General features: G+C 38.1%; 6 protein-coding genes across 6 annotated transcripts; 4 read left to right on the forward strand and 2 right to left on the reverse strand. All coding sequences in view use genetic code 12, as the record gives it.

Annotated features, from left to right (window-relative positions):
• Positions 1-777: 777 nt before the first annotated feature.
• On the forward strand, positions 778-1,212 carry KGF56_001427 (uncharacterized protein; the record flags this gene model as incomplete). The annotated part of the gene is made up of 1 exon (XM_049322549.1): positions 778-1,212. The coding sequence occupies one exon, from the start codon at positions 778-780 to the stop codon at positions 1,210-1,212; it is 435 nt and encodes a 144-aa protein (XP_049181565.1).
• A 136-nt stretch (positions 1,213-1,348) lies between these two features.
• Positions 1,349-3,325, reverse strand: KGF56_001428 (uncharacterized protein; the record flags this gene model as incomplete). Its single annotated transcript, XM_049322550.1, has 1 exon — positions 1,349-3,325. One exon carries the CDS (start codon positions 3,323-3,325, stop codon positions 1,349-1,351), a length of 1,977 nt encoding a protein of 658 aa, XP_049181566.1.
• A 314-nt stretch (positions 3,326-3,639) lies between these two features.
• On the reverse strand, positions 3,640-4,470 carry KGF56_001429 (uncharacterized protein; the record flags this gene model as incomplete). The annotated part of the gene is made up of 1 exon (XM_049322551.1): positions 3,640-4,470. The coding sequence occupies one exon, from the start codon at positions 4,468-4,470 to the stop codon at positions 3,640-3,642; it is 831 nt and encodes a 276-aa protein (XP_049181567.1).
• A 332-nt stretch (positions 4,471-4,802) lies between these two features.
• On the forward strand, positions 4,803-8,306 carry TAF145 (Taf145p; the record flags this gene model as incomplete). Its single annotated transcript, XM_049322553.1, has 1 exon — positions 4,803-8,306. One exon carries the CDS (start codon positions 4,803-4,805, stop codon positions 8,304-8,306), a length of 3,504 nt encoding a protein of 1,167 aa, XP_049181568.1.
• Positions 8,307-8,995: 689 nt separating this feature from the next.
• Positions 8,996-10,992, forward strand: GAP4 (Gap4p; the record flags this gene model as incomplete). The annotated part of the gene is made up of 2 exons (XM_049322554.1): positions 8,996-9,379; positions 9,520-10,992. The coding sequence occupies 2 exons, from the start codon at positions 8,996-8,998 to the stop codon at positions 10,990-10,992; spliced, it is 1,857 nt and encodes a 618-aa protein (XP_049181569.1).
• An 896-nt stretch (positions 10,993-11,888) lies between these two features.
• Positions 11,889-13,196, forward strand: DHH1 (DExD/H-box ATP-dependent RNA helicase; the record flags this gene model as incomplete). Its single annotated transcript, XM_049322555.1, has 1 exon — positions 11,889-13,196. One exon carries the CDS (start codon positions 11,889-11,891, stop codon positions 13,194-13,196), a length of 1,308 nt encoding a protein of 435 aa, XP_049181570.1.
• Positions 13,197-13,437: the final 241 nt, after the last annotated feature.

A 13,437-nucleotide genomic window follows, 5' to 3' on the forward strand; every position in this document is an offset into this window, starting at 1 on the left:
ATAGTTGAAAACCTACACACGGGTTTGATTACATCCTTTTCGCTAGTCAGTCTCGCTACAAAACCAAGTTTCCACCGTTCCCGGAGATTGATTCCAAATGACAATTGTTGTTTGTCATGTCAGTACGAAGCTGTTTTTGGATGCAAACCAACGCAACTTCTAAAATTAGTTAGTTTAACTAAAAAAAAAACATCACTAGATGATGGAACAAAGAAAGTAAAGAAGAAAATCCTCTTGTAAGCGGTAAGTCTATATACGCCAATAAGAAAGAAATAAAGAAAAAAAAAAAATACTTTCGTAACTTGACAAAAACAAGGGATGCTATTACGAACTACTAGGGGTTGATTGCAATCCCTAGCAGTATTTACAATTTGATAATTTTCTCACCAAGACCTAACTCGGGCGGGAGTGAGCTCAGTGGTAAAGGTTTGTTTGGTTTCTGTCTTGGCTCAAGTGCATTTACTTTGATTAAACATTATTTCAGAAGAAATAATGACCCCTCTCGCTTGTTCCTAATTGCAAGAAAAAAAAAAAAGAAAAAGAAAAAGAAAGGCGATAGAAAAGCAAAAGAAAAAGAAAGAAAGCTATGATTTAAAGAATGTGAGCTACCAGTTAACTTAATGAAGCTTTAACCTTTAGATATAATACATTTTGAGAAGGCGATAATATAGATAGATATATATATATATATATATATAGAGGCAGAAAGTCTGGTCTGCGTGCAGAAGTGTAGTTCTCTACCTTAGCACCTTTTGTCTTTGCTGGTTGGTGGCCAAAATGTTTTCTCAGAGCGGCACTAATACGCCAGTACCTAGTTCTAAGAATAACGCTCCTCTTCCGATTCACGATACGATTTGCGAATCGATAACTTGGGTTAATGATTGGTTTTCGCCTAGTTTCATCAATGTTAACACGGTAAGTTTTTCTACAGAAAATCAAGCAGGAAATGGGTCTACTGACCCCCAGTTCATTGGCAACAATACTGGTCTGTCTTTGCATTTGAAAGGATGGTTCAAGACCAATCAAAATCATAGACAAGACACACTTAAACAGGCTCCAATTAATAGTTGCTTTGATTTGACATCGAGCAAATGGAAGTATCTCAAAACTACAACAACAAATGAAGATGTTACCGATAGCGATGAGTTGGATAAAGACACAGAGCTGGTTAAAAGAGAGGATACGGCTGCTGACTTTGGAAATACAATTTGAAGCACAATTTGTTTTTTCAGTTTGGTTTGGTTTAACTTGATTTGGTTTGATTTGGTTTGATTTGGTTGATTTGGTTGATTTGGTTGATTTGGCTGATTTGGTTTGGTTAATCTAGTTTGTTTTATTTTCTACGCATCTATTCATCTTTTAACTTTATAAAAATCAAACCTTCTCTAGCAGTTTGGGTTTCTATCAACAATTTCTCTGATTTTTCAAAATCCCATGATTCTTCTTTGGGCAATCGACTTAAATCTAAAACTCCGTCTTTTTCTAGCTTTTGGAAATTACGTCGAATGTGCTGGAGCTTGTACATTTCATTGGGACTGCCAGTTTGACAACATAAAACAAACAAGGAATTTGGAGGAAGCGTATCATAAATCATTTCTAGCCTCAAGTTAGTTCTTCTGCGAGCGTCGGAAATATTATGATCTAGCTTCCCGTCATAAAAATCACACGGCAGCCTCCAATTCAAATTATACTGCAAATCCCTCAATTCTGTAATAATAAAATTGGGGGGATTGGACGCTTGCTCTTGGATAATCTCTACTATTTCGTCATCATTGGTTACTGTTTTGGTAACTACAGGATCCTCAGTGACGCTTTGCTCTTTACCATAGTTTATCAAGAGGTACTGTTGTTTTTTTGCTTCGTTTGATGAATTACCAAGACGCTCAAATATTGAAATATCCTTTACATTGGTTCCAAACAATCTGCCTTCAAGGATTTTCATCTTTACCAAATCCAAACAAGCTGTAGCATCCTCAACTGGAGAATGCCCCTTTCCATGTTCCTCCCCACTCTGAATTTCCCTCCCAAGATAGGTCTTGGCTAACCATTTCAATGATGGTTTCGAAGGAGGACCGCGATTGTGCTCGTATATGACTGCCGTGTCAACAATTCTATCGTGTACAATTTTCATAACTTGCAAGTCAGATTCTAAAGAATGTCCCACTAAAATGTCCTCACTAGAAACTTCTTTCATGAACAATTCTTGAATGTCCCATATTGTAGTTGTGATATCTTGCAATGATTCCTCAGTAATGCCAGAGTAGCGAGTAACATAATCAGTAATAGTCTCAACAGGTCTTACCAATTCATCAAAAATAATCTTACCTTCAAAATCAATCAACGATATACGAGTCAACACTTTTAAATCATCTGCTTTACAAAACTCACAGTCTAATGCAAATATTTTGGACTTTCTTTGGTGAGGCCGTGTTTGTTGCCATCTTTCATCTATCAAAGTAATGGGGTAGTCATATTTGTGTAGCTGCTCCTCAGTAAGCAAAAGATCCTCAATCGTTATTTTCTTCTTTTTCAGTTCGAAAAGTATTGATTTTTTTTCCTTTTTTGATAATTGTATTTTAGTTATCGTGTCTATCGGACTATACACCGAATCCTTATTTCCCGGTAAACTTGCTCTTATGCAAGTGGGAAAATTTTTAAAAATGAATGGCATCTCTTCAGCTGAAGTCAAGTGCGAGACTGGCAACTCTAACAACGATGAACTTGTACTATTATCTTCTTTCTCAAAAGCAAATCCAGGAGCGAGACAAACGCATACATTCTGTATCTTTCCGGGATATTTAACCTTACACCATTTTATCCTGGAACCTGTTGGTACGTTAAAAATCTGTAGTATCAATTCTCTCAAATTCCTAAAGGGAAATCTCTTTTCTTTGTCATTATCTTCTAGAAACATTGATAAGCTAGGTTTCGCCAGATCCTTCTTGGACTTTCGTTTCTCCTTCTTTTGCGGAGGCTGTATTGCACTTGTTCCGTTAAATCGATTTGATGATCTCCGTCTTTTTTGATGAGCAGTCTCCTTCTTGGGACTTGAAATATCAGTTACATTGCCAGCTAGAGCATCAAATTTCTCAATTTGTTCTTCCTCTTCCTCTTCTTCTTCTTCTTCTTCTTCTTCTTCTTCTTGCCCCTCCACTGCAACTGAATTCAACGATATCGCCGAGTCTCTTCTTTCTTTGAGGTACGCCTCATCGCCAGTTATCAATTCGTGTATTTTAAGTTTTGCCTTTTCGCCTTCAATGTCTCCTTGGGAAATCGATAGCCGAGCAGTGGTGTTGTATAACAGATCATCCAATCCCAGCCCCATCACATACAATTAGCAAAATCGATGAATGGGCTAAGAATTGCCGTAGAGTATAAGCATCAAACCAAAGTAAAAGCATTTTTGCACGTCGAAAAAAAAAAAAAGAACCAAAGAGTTTGAAAGCGAAAGAATTCGATGCCTTAGAGTGGAAGACCTTAGGGAGTAGAGGAGGGGTGGCGGAAGTGGCGGAAGTGTAAAGAGAAACAGATAGGGAAGAAGTTTGTATGACGAGCAGTATCATATTGTAGAGGTGGAAGAAAATGAGGGAAGTGGACTTGTGATATGTGAATGCAAGGGTAAAGGGGGTCCCCCAATGGTTATGAAGCACTGATTTCATCCAAGTTCAAAACCTCCTGTAGAAACTCATTCATTGTTTTTGGTACTTTCTCCCTAGCTATGTCTGACTCTTTTGGCTCGGGATTTTCGTCATATTTACTCAAGTAGTTTGCCAAAGCTGAAACTTGTGAGTTCTTTTCAGATATTTGTGCTTCGTATTCTTGATCTAACATTTCCAATACTTTTTCATCACGAATTATCCCATCTACTCTATCATTATCTGGCGAAATGATCACCGATTTCCCATGTACAATTATCCTATTCCAACTATCCCAAGAACTTGGGATGAAAAGGTCAAAATGAGGCTCACTGCCTGTTTCGCGAGCCTCTACATAGTTGGGCTGCACTTTAACATTTTCTAGATCAATGAGCTTGTCTATACTTTCAAGTGATATCATTTTCGAGTAAATTTCTTTATCTGTAGATACGATTTGGCAGTGATGTTTTAGGCTCAAGTACCTTATCAACTGAATTGTCAAGGTTGATTTTATTGAGTATGTTGAGATAAACCTCCGATTAACGACAATGGTCACATTCTGCTGAAACAAAATGGTGCCCAATTGGGTCTGCTGGTATAGGAACTTGAAAAAATCGCATATCTCGTTCAAGGTATAAAACTCGTACACTATGCTCACGTTTGTTTTTTTACCGAGAAGTTTGGCAATGAATGGTTCTAAAGTCAATGGGTTGTTGATGATATATAGCACCTTCTTTTCATCCTCAAAGCATGCAACACCTGGCGTCCTATTGTGTAGTAAAGCAAATATTAGTTTTTTTGGTTCAGGTCTGGTAATAAAGTTTTCTACACCCATCTATAGGGATATAGGTAATGAAAGTAGCTTAACTAGCAGATTGACTAGTGGATTGACTAGCATATAGTGATAGGAGATATCGCCTAGTGACAGTGATACCCAATAGTCTCTAGTGACAGTGATAGCAGATATTGCCTAGTGATATTAATACCCAATAGTCTCTAGTGACATTGACAGTGATGGTTCATTTTTTCATTTGATTCCTCGAGCGGAAAAAAAAAAGCATTGAACAACATTGAGGATTAAAAGTACAAGGTTGGGAGAAAGTTGTTAAAGACCATTTAGACAGTAACCAATAGCTGACCCTTGCCTCTTTGGAATAAGAATTTAGTATGGGGCATAGTATTGAAGAGGATGACCAAATCGATAGCGCATTAATCAGCCAATATGTAAACGGCAACGATATACCGAATGATCAAATTATTGATACTATTCTTTCGGAGAAGAAAACTTTACACGCCGATGATGCTATCGACTATGAGGATATTGACGAGCTAGCCGATGACGAGTTGCCCGAGGAGGAAACCTCGACAAAAACCCACGTTGGCGGAGAAAACAAAGAGGGAGTTGCTGCTGGCGGTGATGGAAGTGATGACGATGATGACGACGATGACGACGACGACGATGAGTTTGAAGAACTTGTTACAGATGCTGCAACAAGGGAAACGAATGTGTTTGACAGTTTAAACGGAGTTGACGAAGGGAAAGCACAGGCATTTGCAGAAGATCAATTCGATGAGATATTTGGCAATATGGACGAAGTAGATAACGACCATTTCAACAATCTCGAGTCTAATCAGTTGATTGAAGAGGAGGACCACGGCGAGCTAAACGGCTTGGAAGCTATATTTAAGAAAGAAGAAGATGAGGAGGAGGAAGAAGATGAGGAGACAAAGAGGCGAAACGAAGAAAAAGAATTACAGAGAAAGGAAAAAAGAGCAAAATTGATTGGTGTAATTGAGAAGCTAGAAAAGCGACGAACAAAGCGAACCATCAAATACTACTTCCCCACATACTCGCGACATAAGTTTTTAGACTTTCACAGACTTTTTGCACCAATACCAAAGTACTATAGATATGCCAAGCCGCCGATTTGGTTCAACAAAATTCGCAAGACATTAGTCCCAATAAAACAGACTATAGAACTAGATGTTGATCAAAGAAAAGTGTTTAAGCAAGCTTATTCATCAACCAGCAATCCTCGTAGGAATAATAACATATCAACAATAACTCAATCAGATTTGGAATTCATCAGAAACTTTGAACAAAAAAGCTCCTCAATAGACTCATTCATTAAGCGACTGGAGTTTTTACAACGCGATTGGCTAAACGATGATAGATTTCAAGATTTTTCCAAGGATTTGATCTTGTCAACAACAGATTGGGATGACGATGCTATTTTGAATGCAGGAGATAGCACTTATTCAGTAAAACCGATTAAACCTTTAGATTTCAGATACTCTTTGGAAGAACAGGAAAACCTATCTGATGAAGATATTTTCGATGGACAAATCAAGGTTGATAAATTAAAGCTAGATATGAATGATCCAAACTTGTTGTTTGTGCCGGAAAAAAAGAAATCACAAGCCAATGGACTGCTCAATCAGACAAAAGCATCATTATTGGAGACAAGGTTCAATATATCCAACGACGACGAATACGAGTTATTGCGAAAGAACTACAATACAAAACAACGTTCACAGTTGAGTAACTTGAACATTGAACATTCAGTACCGGCGATGAGGCTACAGACTCCTTACTACAAAGTGAAACTTTCCAAGTCGGATGCGAGATCTTTCCATAGGCCAACATTCAACATTAGACCAGGTACGTTGATGAGCTTTGTAAAGTTGAAACTAAGAAAGAGAAAAAAGGACAAGGGCAAGTCATTACATGAAGTGTTTTCCAAAACTACTGATCTCACTTCTGTGGATACAGCTAATCTTGTTGCTCTTGAGTATTCCGAGCAGTACCCACCTATTTTGTCTAATTTTGGGATGGGTTCTAAATTGATTAATTATTACCGAAAAGAGAGAGCTGATGATCTGTCGCGACCAAAAGCGCAAGTTGGCGAAACACACGTTTTGGGTGTCGAGGACAGGTCGCCATTTTGGAACTTTGGAGAAGTGGCTCCTGGTGACTTTGTGCCGACCTTGTACAACAATATGGTACGGGCGCCGATTTTCAAACACGATGCGAGAAATACAGACTTTTTGTTGATTAGCTCACAAGGAGCGGGGTCACATCAAAAATTTTACCTACGTGCTATCAACTTCAATTTCGTGGTAGGTAATGTCTTTCCAGTAGAGATCCCAGCACCCCATTCCAGAAAAGTTACCAATATTTCAAAGAATAGGCTAAAGATGCTCGTTTACAGAGTAATGAACTCCAAGGGTGCTCCAAGAATAGTTGTTAAAGATGTTTCGAAACACTTTCCAGAACAAAGTGATATGCAAAGTAGACAGCGGTTGAAAGAGTTTATGGAATACCAAAGACAAGGCGACGACCAAGGGTTTTGGAAAGTGAGAGGAATGGATGATAATATCCCTACGGAAGAGGAGATTCGAGCAATGATCACTCCTGAGGATTCTTCTTTGATGGGAACAATGCAATATGGACAACAGTTTTTGGAGGATAACGTCACTTTATTTGGAGATGATACGAAGAAAATGGTAAAGAATAAGGAAAAAGAAACTGATAAAAGGGAGGATTCTTTAGAAGAGTTAACTCCCGAAGAAGAATCAAAGAAGGAAAAAGCCAAGAAAACCAAAGATAGTGATGCAGAAGCAGATCTTGAGGAAGAAATGGCACTTTGGAACTTGTCAAGAAATTTTGTTGTTGCGAACCAGACTAAAATTATGCTTCAGTTGAATGGAGAAGGTGATCCAACCGGTATTGGGTTAGGCTTCTCGATGCTCCGTGCATCTCAAAAGAACCCGTTTAAGCCATTTTTCCCACCGCCCCCAGAAGTTGTGCCGAAAAGTAATGCAGCTGCCCATAACCAAAAAATGTACGAACAGGAAATCAAAAGAATATGGTATTCACAAAGAAGCTCGTTAGTTGACCATGGACCAGATTTCGATTTGCAACAGATCTACAATGAATATAAGCCAGCGGACCATGACCAATACGCTATGACTAAACTTGCTCAGGAGCAAAGGGACTACGAGCAATCACAACCGGGAAAGCAGGATGACAACAATAAGATATTGAAAATCACAAGGCGCGTACGTGATAGGAATGGAGTATTGCAGAGAAAAGTTGAAGTTATTAGTGACCCCAGGTTGATAAAAGCGTACATTAAGCGCAAGAAAATATTGGAGGATGAATTATTGAAAAACGCCGACGTTGATGAAATCTTGCCTACCAATGACAAAGAATTGAACAGATTGCGTCGTAAGGCTCTTGAAGAAAAACTTGCCAATTTAGAAAAGAGAGCTAAACAAAACAAGGCTAAAAAGACACCAAATGATGCCATCCATGCTGCGGCTGCGGCTGGTGCCACCATTATTGATGCAAATACAGTCATGATGCCTGATGGTACTTATGTTATTGGTGGAAAGGGTATTGGGAAGGGAAAGAGTACTACGCGTAGATGTAAATCGTGTGGCTCTTTTGGACATATTAGAACAAACAGAACCTGTCCACTATATAACCAAATGATTGCCGGCTTGTTACCTCCGAAATCTAATGGAAGTGGTGCAAGCGGTGGAGGTTCATCTCCCGAACAGTCTGAGAATAGTAGAGATGATCAGAATAGCCCTATAAGAAATGCTGACGACGTACATCGTTCTGCGAGTCCTTTAGCAACTGCATCTCCATTAAACTTTAGCTAAATGGAAGCAGAAAGCAGGTTGTAAGTGGTGTATAAAAACAGGACATTAATGTACGAATGAAATTTGAATTGTTTTTGCACAAAAAAAAAGATTACTTACTTTTCTCTTTCTTTCTTTTTTTTTTTTCCTTAGTGAAAATTGAGATTATTTCATATAAACTAAAACACATTGTGTTCTCAATAATTTTTTATTCTACTTTCATCTTTACTTGAAGATACTGTAATTGTTACAAAAAAAGGCCAGAGACTCTCTCCATAATATAGAAGGGAGCAAAAAATGAAACAAAAAAGGAATCTCTTGATTCCGTGATGAGTATCTGGGACATAACTCACAAAAAAAAAAAGTCCAGTTTAGTACCAACCAACTGACAGGAGAACAAAACAAAAAAAATAGAAAAAACTTTTAGTGTGGTGTTTTGATTGCAAAATCTTTATCTAATTTCTTTTTAATTTCTTTTTTCCCTTTTTTGCAATTTTCATGAAACCACAGTAAATTGGAAAAATTACCAATAAATTAAATGGGTGAAAAAAGGAGTCGTTCAAGTTGGGAGTAGTTTCTACTATCATTAGTGAAGAAAGTATAATTTTCACTACCAAGAATATTTCAAAGTGGTTGATAAAAGACCGTTTTGAGAGTAGTCAAGGTCAAAAAAAAAATATAAAAAGGACACATAAATTGATTATTACTGAATGGTGATATTTGACAGGATAAATGAAAAGGAGGATGTCTCCTTGAGACCCGATAGTACCAACGAGAAAACAGCAACGTTATCTCAATCGCATTCTCATTTGTATGGAAACTCTACTGATTCGACTGAATCCGCGCTACCAAGAGTATCATTGAACTCGTATTCAACATCAACAGCATCGGTTGAAACTCTGGCTAATAGAAGAAGACTGTTCTATCAACGTTGGATAGACTCATTTAAACCGATAAATTTGGAAGATGACGGTGTGGATACACTGCGACTAACACCATTGGAAAAGTCCATCTTGGCATCAGCAAAGCATCCTTTAGCAAGAAAATTGAAAACAAGACATCTAAATATGATCGCTATTGGAGGTAGTATTGGCGTATGTATAAAGAGAGACTGCAAGAGCAAGAGGCATTGCAAGAGCAAGAGGCATTACAAGAGCAAGAGGCGCTTTCAATGTACACTTTTTTCTTTTTCTCTTTTTTTTTTTAATTTTATACTGACATTTTACCATCATAGACTGGATTATTTGTTTCTTCAGGATACGCTTTAGCTAGAGGTGGTCCAGCGGCTGTCTTGATTGGCTATATCATTGTTGGGTATGCTGTATTGACCATGGTTTACTCCTTAGGTGAATTGTCAGTGCAATTCCCCGTTAGTGGTTCGTTTAATGCATTCTTCACTAGATTCATTGATCCATCGTGGGGGTTTACCTTGGCGATAATGTACTACTTGAGCTGGGCTATCTCGTATCCATCTGAGCTCATTGCGTGTGCTATGACAATTCAGTTTTGGACAACGTCTATCAATCCAGCTGTGTATGTGGCAATAGTTTGGGTAGTCATACTTGTGGTCAATTTTTTTGGTGTTCGAGGTTACGGAGAAGTTGAATTTGTGCTTTCAATTATCAAGGTTCTCGCAGTAGTTGGTTTCATTATTTTGGGCATCTGTATCACGTGCGGTGTAGGAGACCAAGGGTATATTGGAGGTAAATATTGGCACGATCCGGGTGCTTTCAACCATGGCTTCAAGGGAGTTTGTTCTGTATTTATTAGTTCAGCATTCTCGTTTGGTGGAGTTGAGCTAGTAGCACTTACCGCTGCGGAAACCTTGCAACCCAAAATCTCATTGAGACGTGCTACTAAGCAAGTGTTTTGGAGGGTTACGATATTTTACCTTTTGACTTCGATAGTTATTGGATGCTTAGTACCTTATACAAACAATGATTTACTCAATGGCGAAGGGATTGCTGCTTCACCCTTTGTTATTGCCGTAAACCAAGGCGGCATCAAAGTTATTCCGCATATAATGAATGCGGTTATTGTTGCAGCTGTTATATCTGTTGGAAATTCTTCGGTTTATGGTTCATCGCGTACCTTGGCCTCCTTAGCTGCTCAGGGCTTGTTACCCGGTATTTTTGGATATATAGATAAGGAGGGAAGACCATTAGTAGCGATACTACTTTCATCCTTACTAGGGTTGCTAGGGTTCCTTGTGGTGAACAAAAACGAGGATGCTGTTTTTACATGGTTCTTTTCCGTTTGTTCGTTAGCTTCCTTTTTCATTTGGTTGATGGTGAATGTGACTCATTTGAGATTTCGATATGCTCTTAGACGTCAATCGAGGTCTACTAATGAGATCATTTTCAAATCCCCATTGGGGACGTGGGGTTCATGGACAGGATTATTCTTGTTACTTTTTATAATATGCGTTTTGATCTGGGTTAGTGCTTACCCGATAGATGTCCATGGCAGCGATGTGGTTTCCTTTTGGCAAAGTTGCCTATCGTTGCCATTATTGATATTGATTTGGGTATTGCACAAGACGTATTATAAGACCTGGAACCAATTGTGGATAAAACTAGAGGATATTGATCTAGACACAGGTAGAAGAGAGGCCGACCTTGATAGATTGAAGCAAGAGATTGCTGAGGAGAAGGAGAAATTTAGAGCAAAACCCTTCTACTACAAGGTGTACCATTTTTTTTGCTAGACTAGGAGAGGCAATGGAAACACTTGACAAATGTACAAATGCTCTTTCCGTCTTGCCATAAGCTTTGCACATTCAAGTTGAAAGTCTGGAGGATATAGATCTAGACACAGGTAAAAGAGAGACAGACATTGATACTCTTGCTGGTAAAAGAAAGACAGACATTGATACTCTTGTTGGTAAAAGAGAGACAGACATTGAGACTCTTGCTGGTAAAAGAGAGACAGACATTGACTCTTGCTGGTAAAAGAGAGACAGACATCGAGACTCTTGCTGGTAAAAGAGAGACAAATACTTATTGTCTTGCCATAAGCTTACCATGTACAAGTTGATTCTTACTCAAAATTCAGCTTTCTAGTGGTGGCAGCTAGTGTGCTAGCTGCTCCACTATCTCGCTCTGCTCGATAGTGTCAGTGTCGTGCACAAACCGTTTCTTCTTTTCCTCTCGCTCTGCGATTTCAACGAATTAAAGAAAAGTTTTCCTCTTTCCTTTCCTTAGATAGTAGTTTACAATCAACACACATATACATATACCACACCGTACCACAGCTCATTGTTATTTTCAGTGGATCAATCATACACGTCTTTACCCCACGATCATATCATTAATTTCTATACATTTCCAAGGGCTTGTTGTTTATTTGGGGAGAATCCATTTATTTTACAGAGTCTTTTTTCTAAAGGTACCTTTTGCTTTTATTTGACAAGCTAGCAAAAAAAGTTTTCCTTGAGAGAGCTACTGCCACTACCAACTGTGACGCTTATATCACATCACACGAATTTCATTTTATCTGCTCCCGCTCCCTTACCCGGCTGCTTGCAAATTGCGAAATTTTTTTTTTATTTTTTCTTGCTGCTGCCGCCGCCGCCCCCCTCCGCCCAATTTTTTTTGAACCACCATGTCAGGCGAGAGCGACGATTGGAAAAAACACTTGAATGTCCCACAAAGGGACACAAGGCCACAAACTGAGGATGTTTTAAATACAAAAGGGAAGTCATTTGAGGATTTCAACTTGAAGAGAGAATTACTAATGGGTATATTCGAAGCTGGATTTGAGAAACCTTCTCCTATACAAGAAGAATCGATACCTATGGCTTTAGCTGGTAGAGACATACTTGCAAGAGCCAAGAATGGTACAGGAAAAACCGCATCATTTATTATTCCATGTTTACAAATAGTCAAACCGAAATTAAACAGGATCCAGGCTTTGATACTAGTGCCTACCAGAGAGTTGGCTTTGCAAACATCACAAGTTGTTAGGACATTGGGCAAGCACTTGGGTATCCAATGTATGGTTACCACAGGTGGTACATCATTAAGAGATGATATTGTTAGACTAAATGACCCTGTTCATATTTTGGTAGGAACTCCAGGTAGAGTATTAGATTTGGCATCCAGAAAAATCGCCGATTTATCAGATTGTCCTCTTTTTGTCATGGATGAAGCCGATAAGATGTTATCAAGAGAGTTCAAAAATGTAATAGAGCAAATTTTAGAGTTTTTTCCCCGGGATAAACAATCTTTATTATTTAGTGCAACTTTCCCAATAACAGTCAAGTATTTCATGGATAAACATTTAAATAAACCTTATGAAATTAATCTCATGGATGAGTTAACATTGAAAGGTATATCGCAGTTTTATGCCTTTGTTGAAGAGAAACAAAAATTACATTGTTTAAATACATTATTTTCCAAATTGCAAATCAATCAATCGATTATATTTTGTAATTCTACAAATAGGGTCGAACTATTGGCGAAAAAGATTACTGAATTGGGGTATTCGTGTTACTATTCACACGCCAAAATGCCACAACAAGCAAGAAATAAGGTGTTTCACGAGTTCAGACAGGGCAAAGTTCGTAACTTGGTTTGTTCGGATCTATTAACCAGAGGTATTGATATTCAAGCAGTTAATGTTGTTATTAATTTTGATTTTCCAAAGAGTGCAGAAACTTATTTACATAGAATTGGTCGTTCAGGAAGATTTGGTCATTTGGGTTTGGCTATTAATTTGATGAGTTGGAATGATAGATACTCGTTGTACAAGATTGAGCAGGAATTGGGAACTGAAATTAAACCTATCCCTGCAGTTATTGATAAATCATTATATGTTGCCGAAAATGCTGAAGCTGTACCCAGACCATTTAAAGCGGAAGATTTGGCAAAGAATGGTAATAACGAACAGCATTTGTATGTGAAGCAATAGCTGGGGAGACAAAGAAAAGAAATGGATCATTAAGTGTCAAAGAAAAGTAATGGATCATTAAGTGTCTTTTTTTTTACGATTGAGAGGGGGAAGTTGTTTTTTTTCTTTTCCCTCTCTTTTTGATGAATAACGAAATGAAGGTCATGGCATACAATTTTGTAAAATGATTATTATTGAAAAATGAAAAAAATTTGAAAAAAAAGAGAGAAGAAGATGAAGAAAATAAAGGAGATGGAGAGAT

The sequence above is a fragment of the Candida oxycetoniae genome, assembly GCF_023343755.2.
Source record: "Candida oxycetoniae strain CBS 10844 chromosome Unknown scaffold2, whole genome shotgun sequence".
NCBI classification, from domain to species: Eukaryota; Fungi; Ascomycota; class Pichiomycetes; order Serinales; family Debaryomycetaceae; genus Lodderomyces; species Lodderomyces oxycetoniae.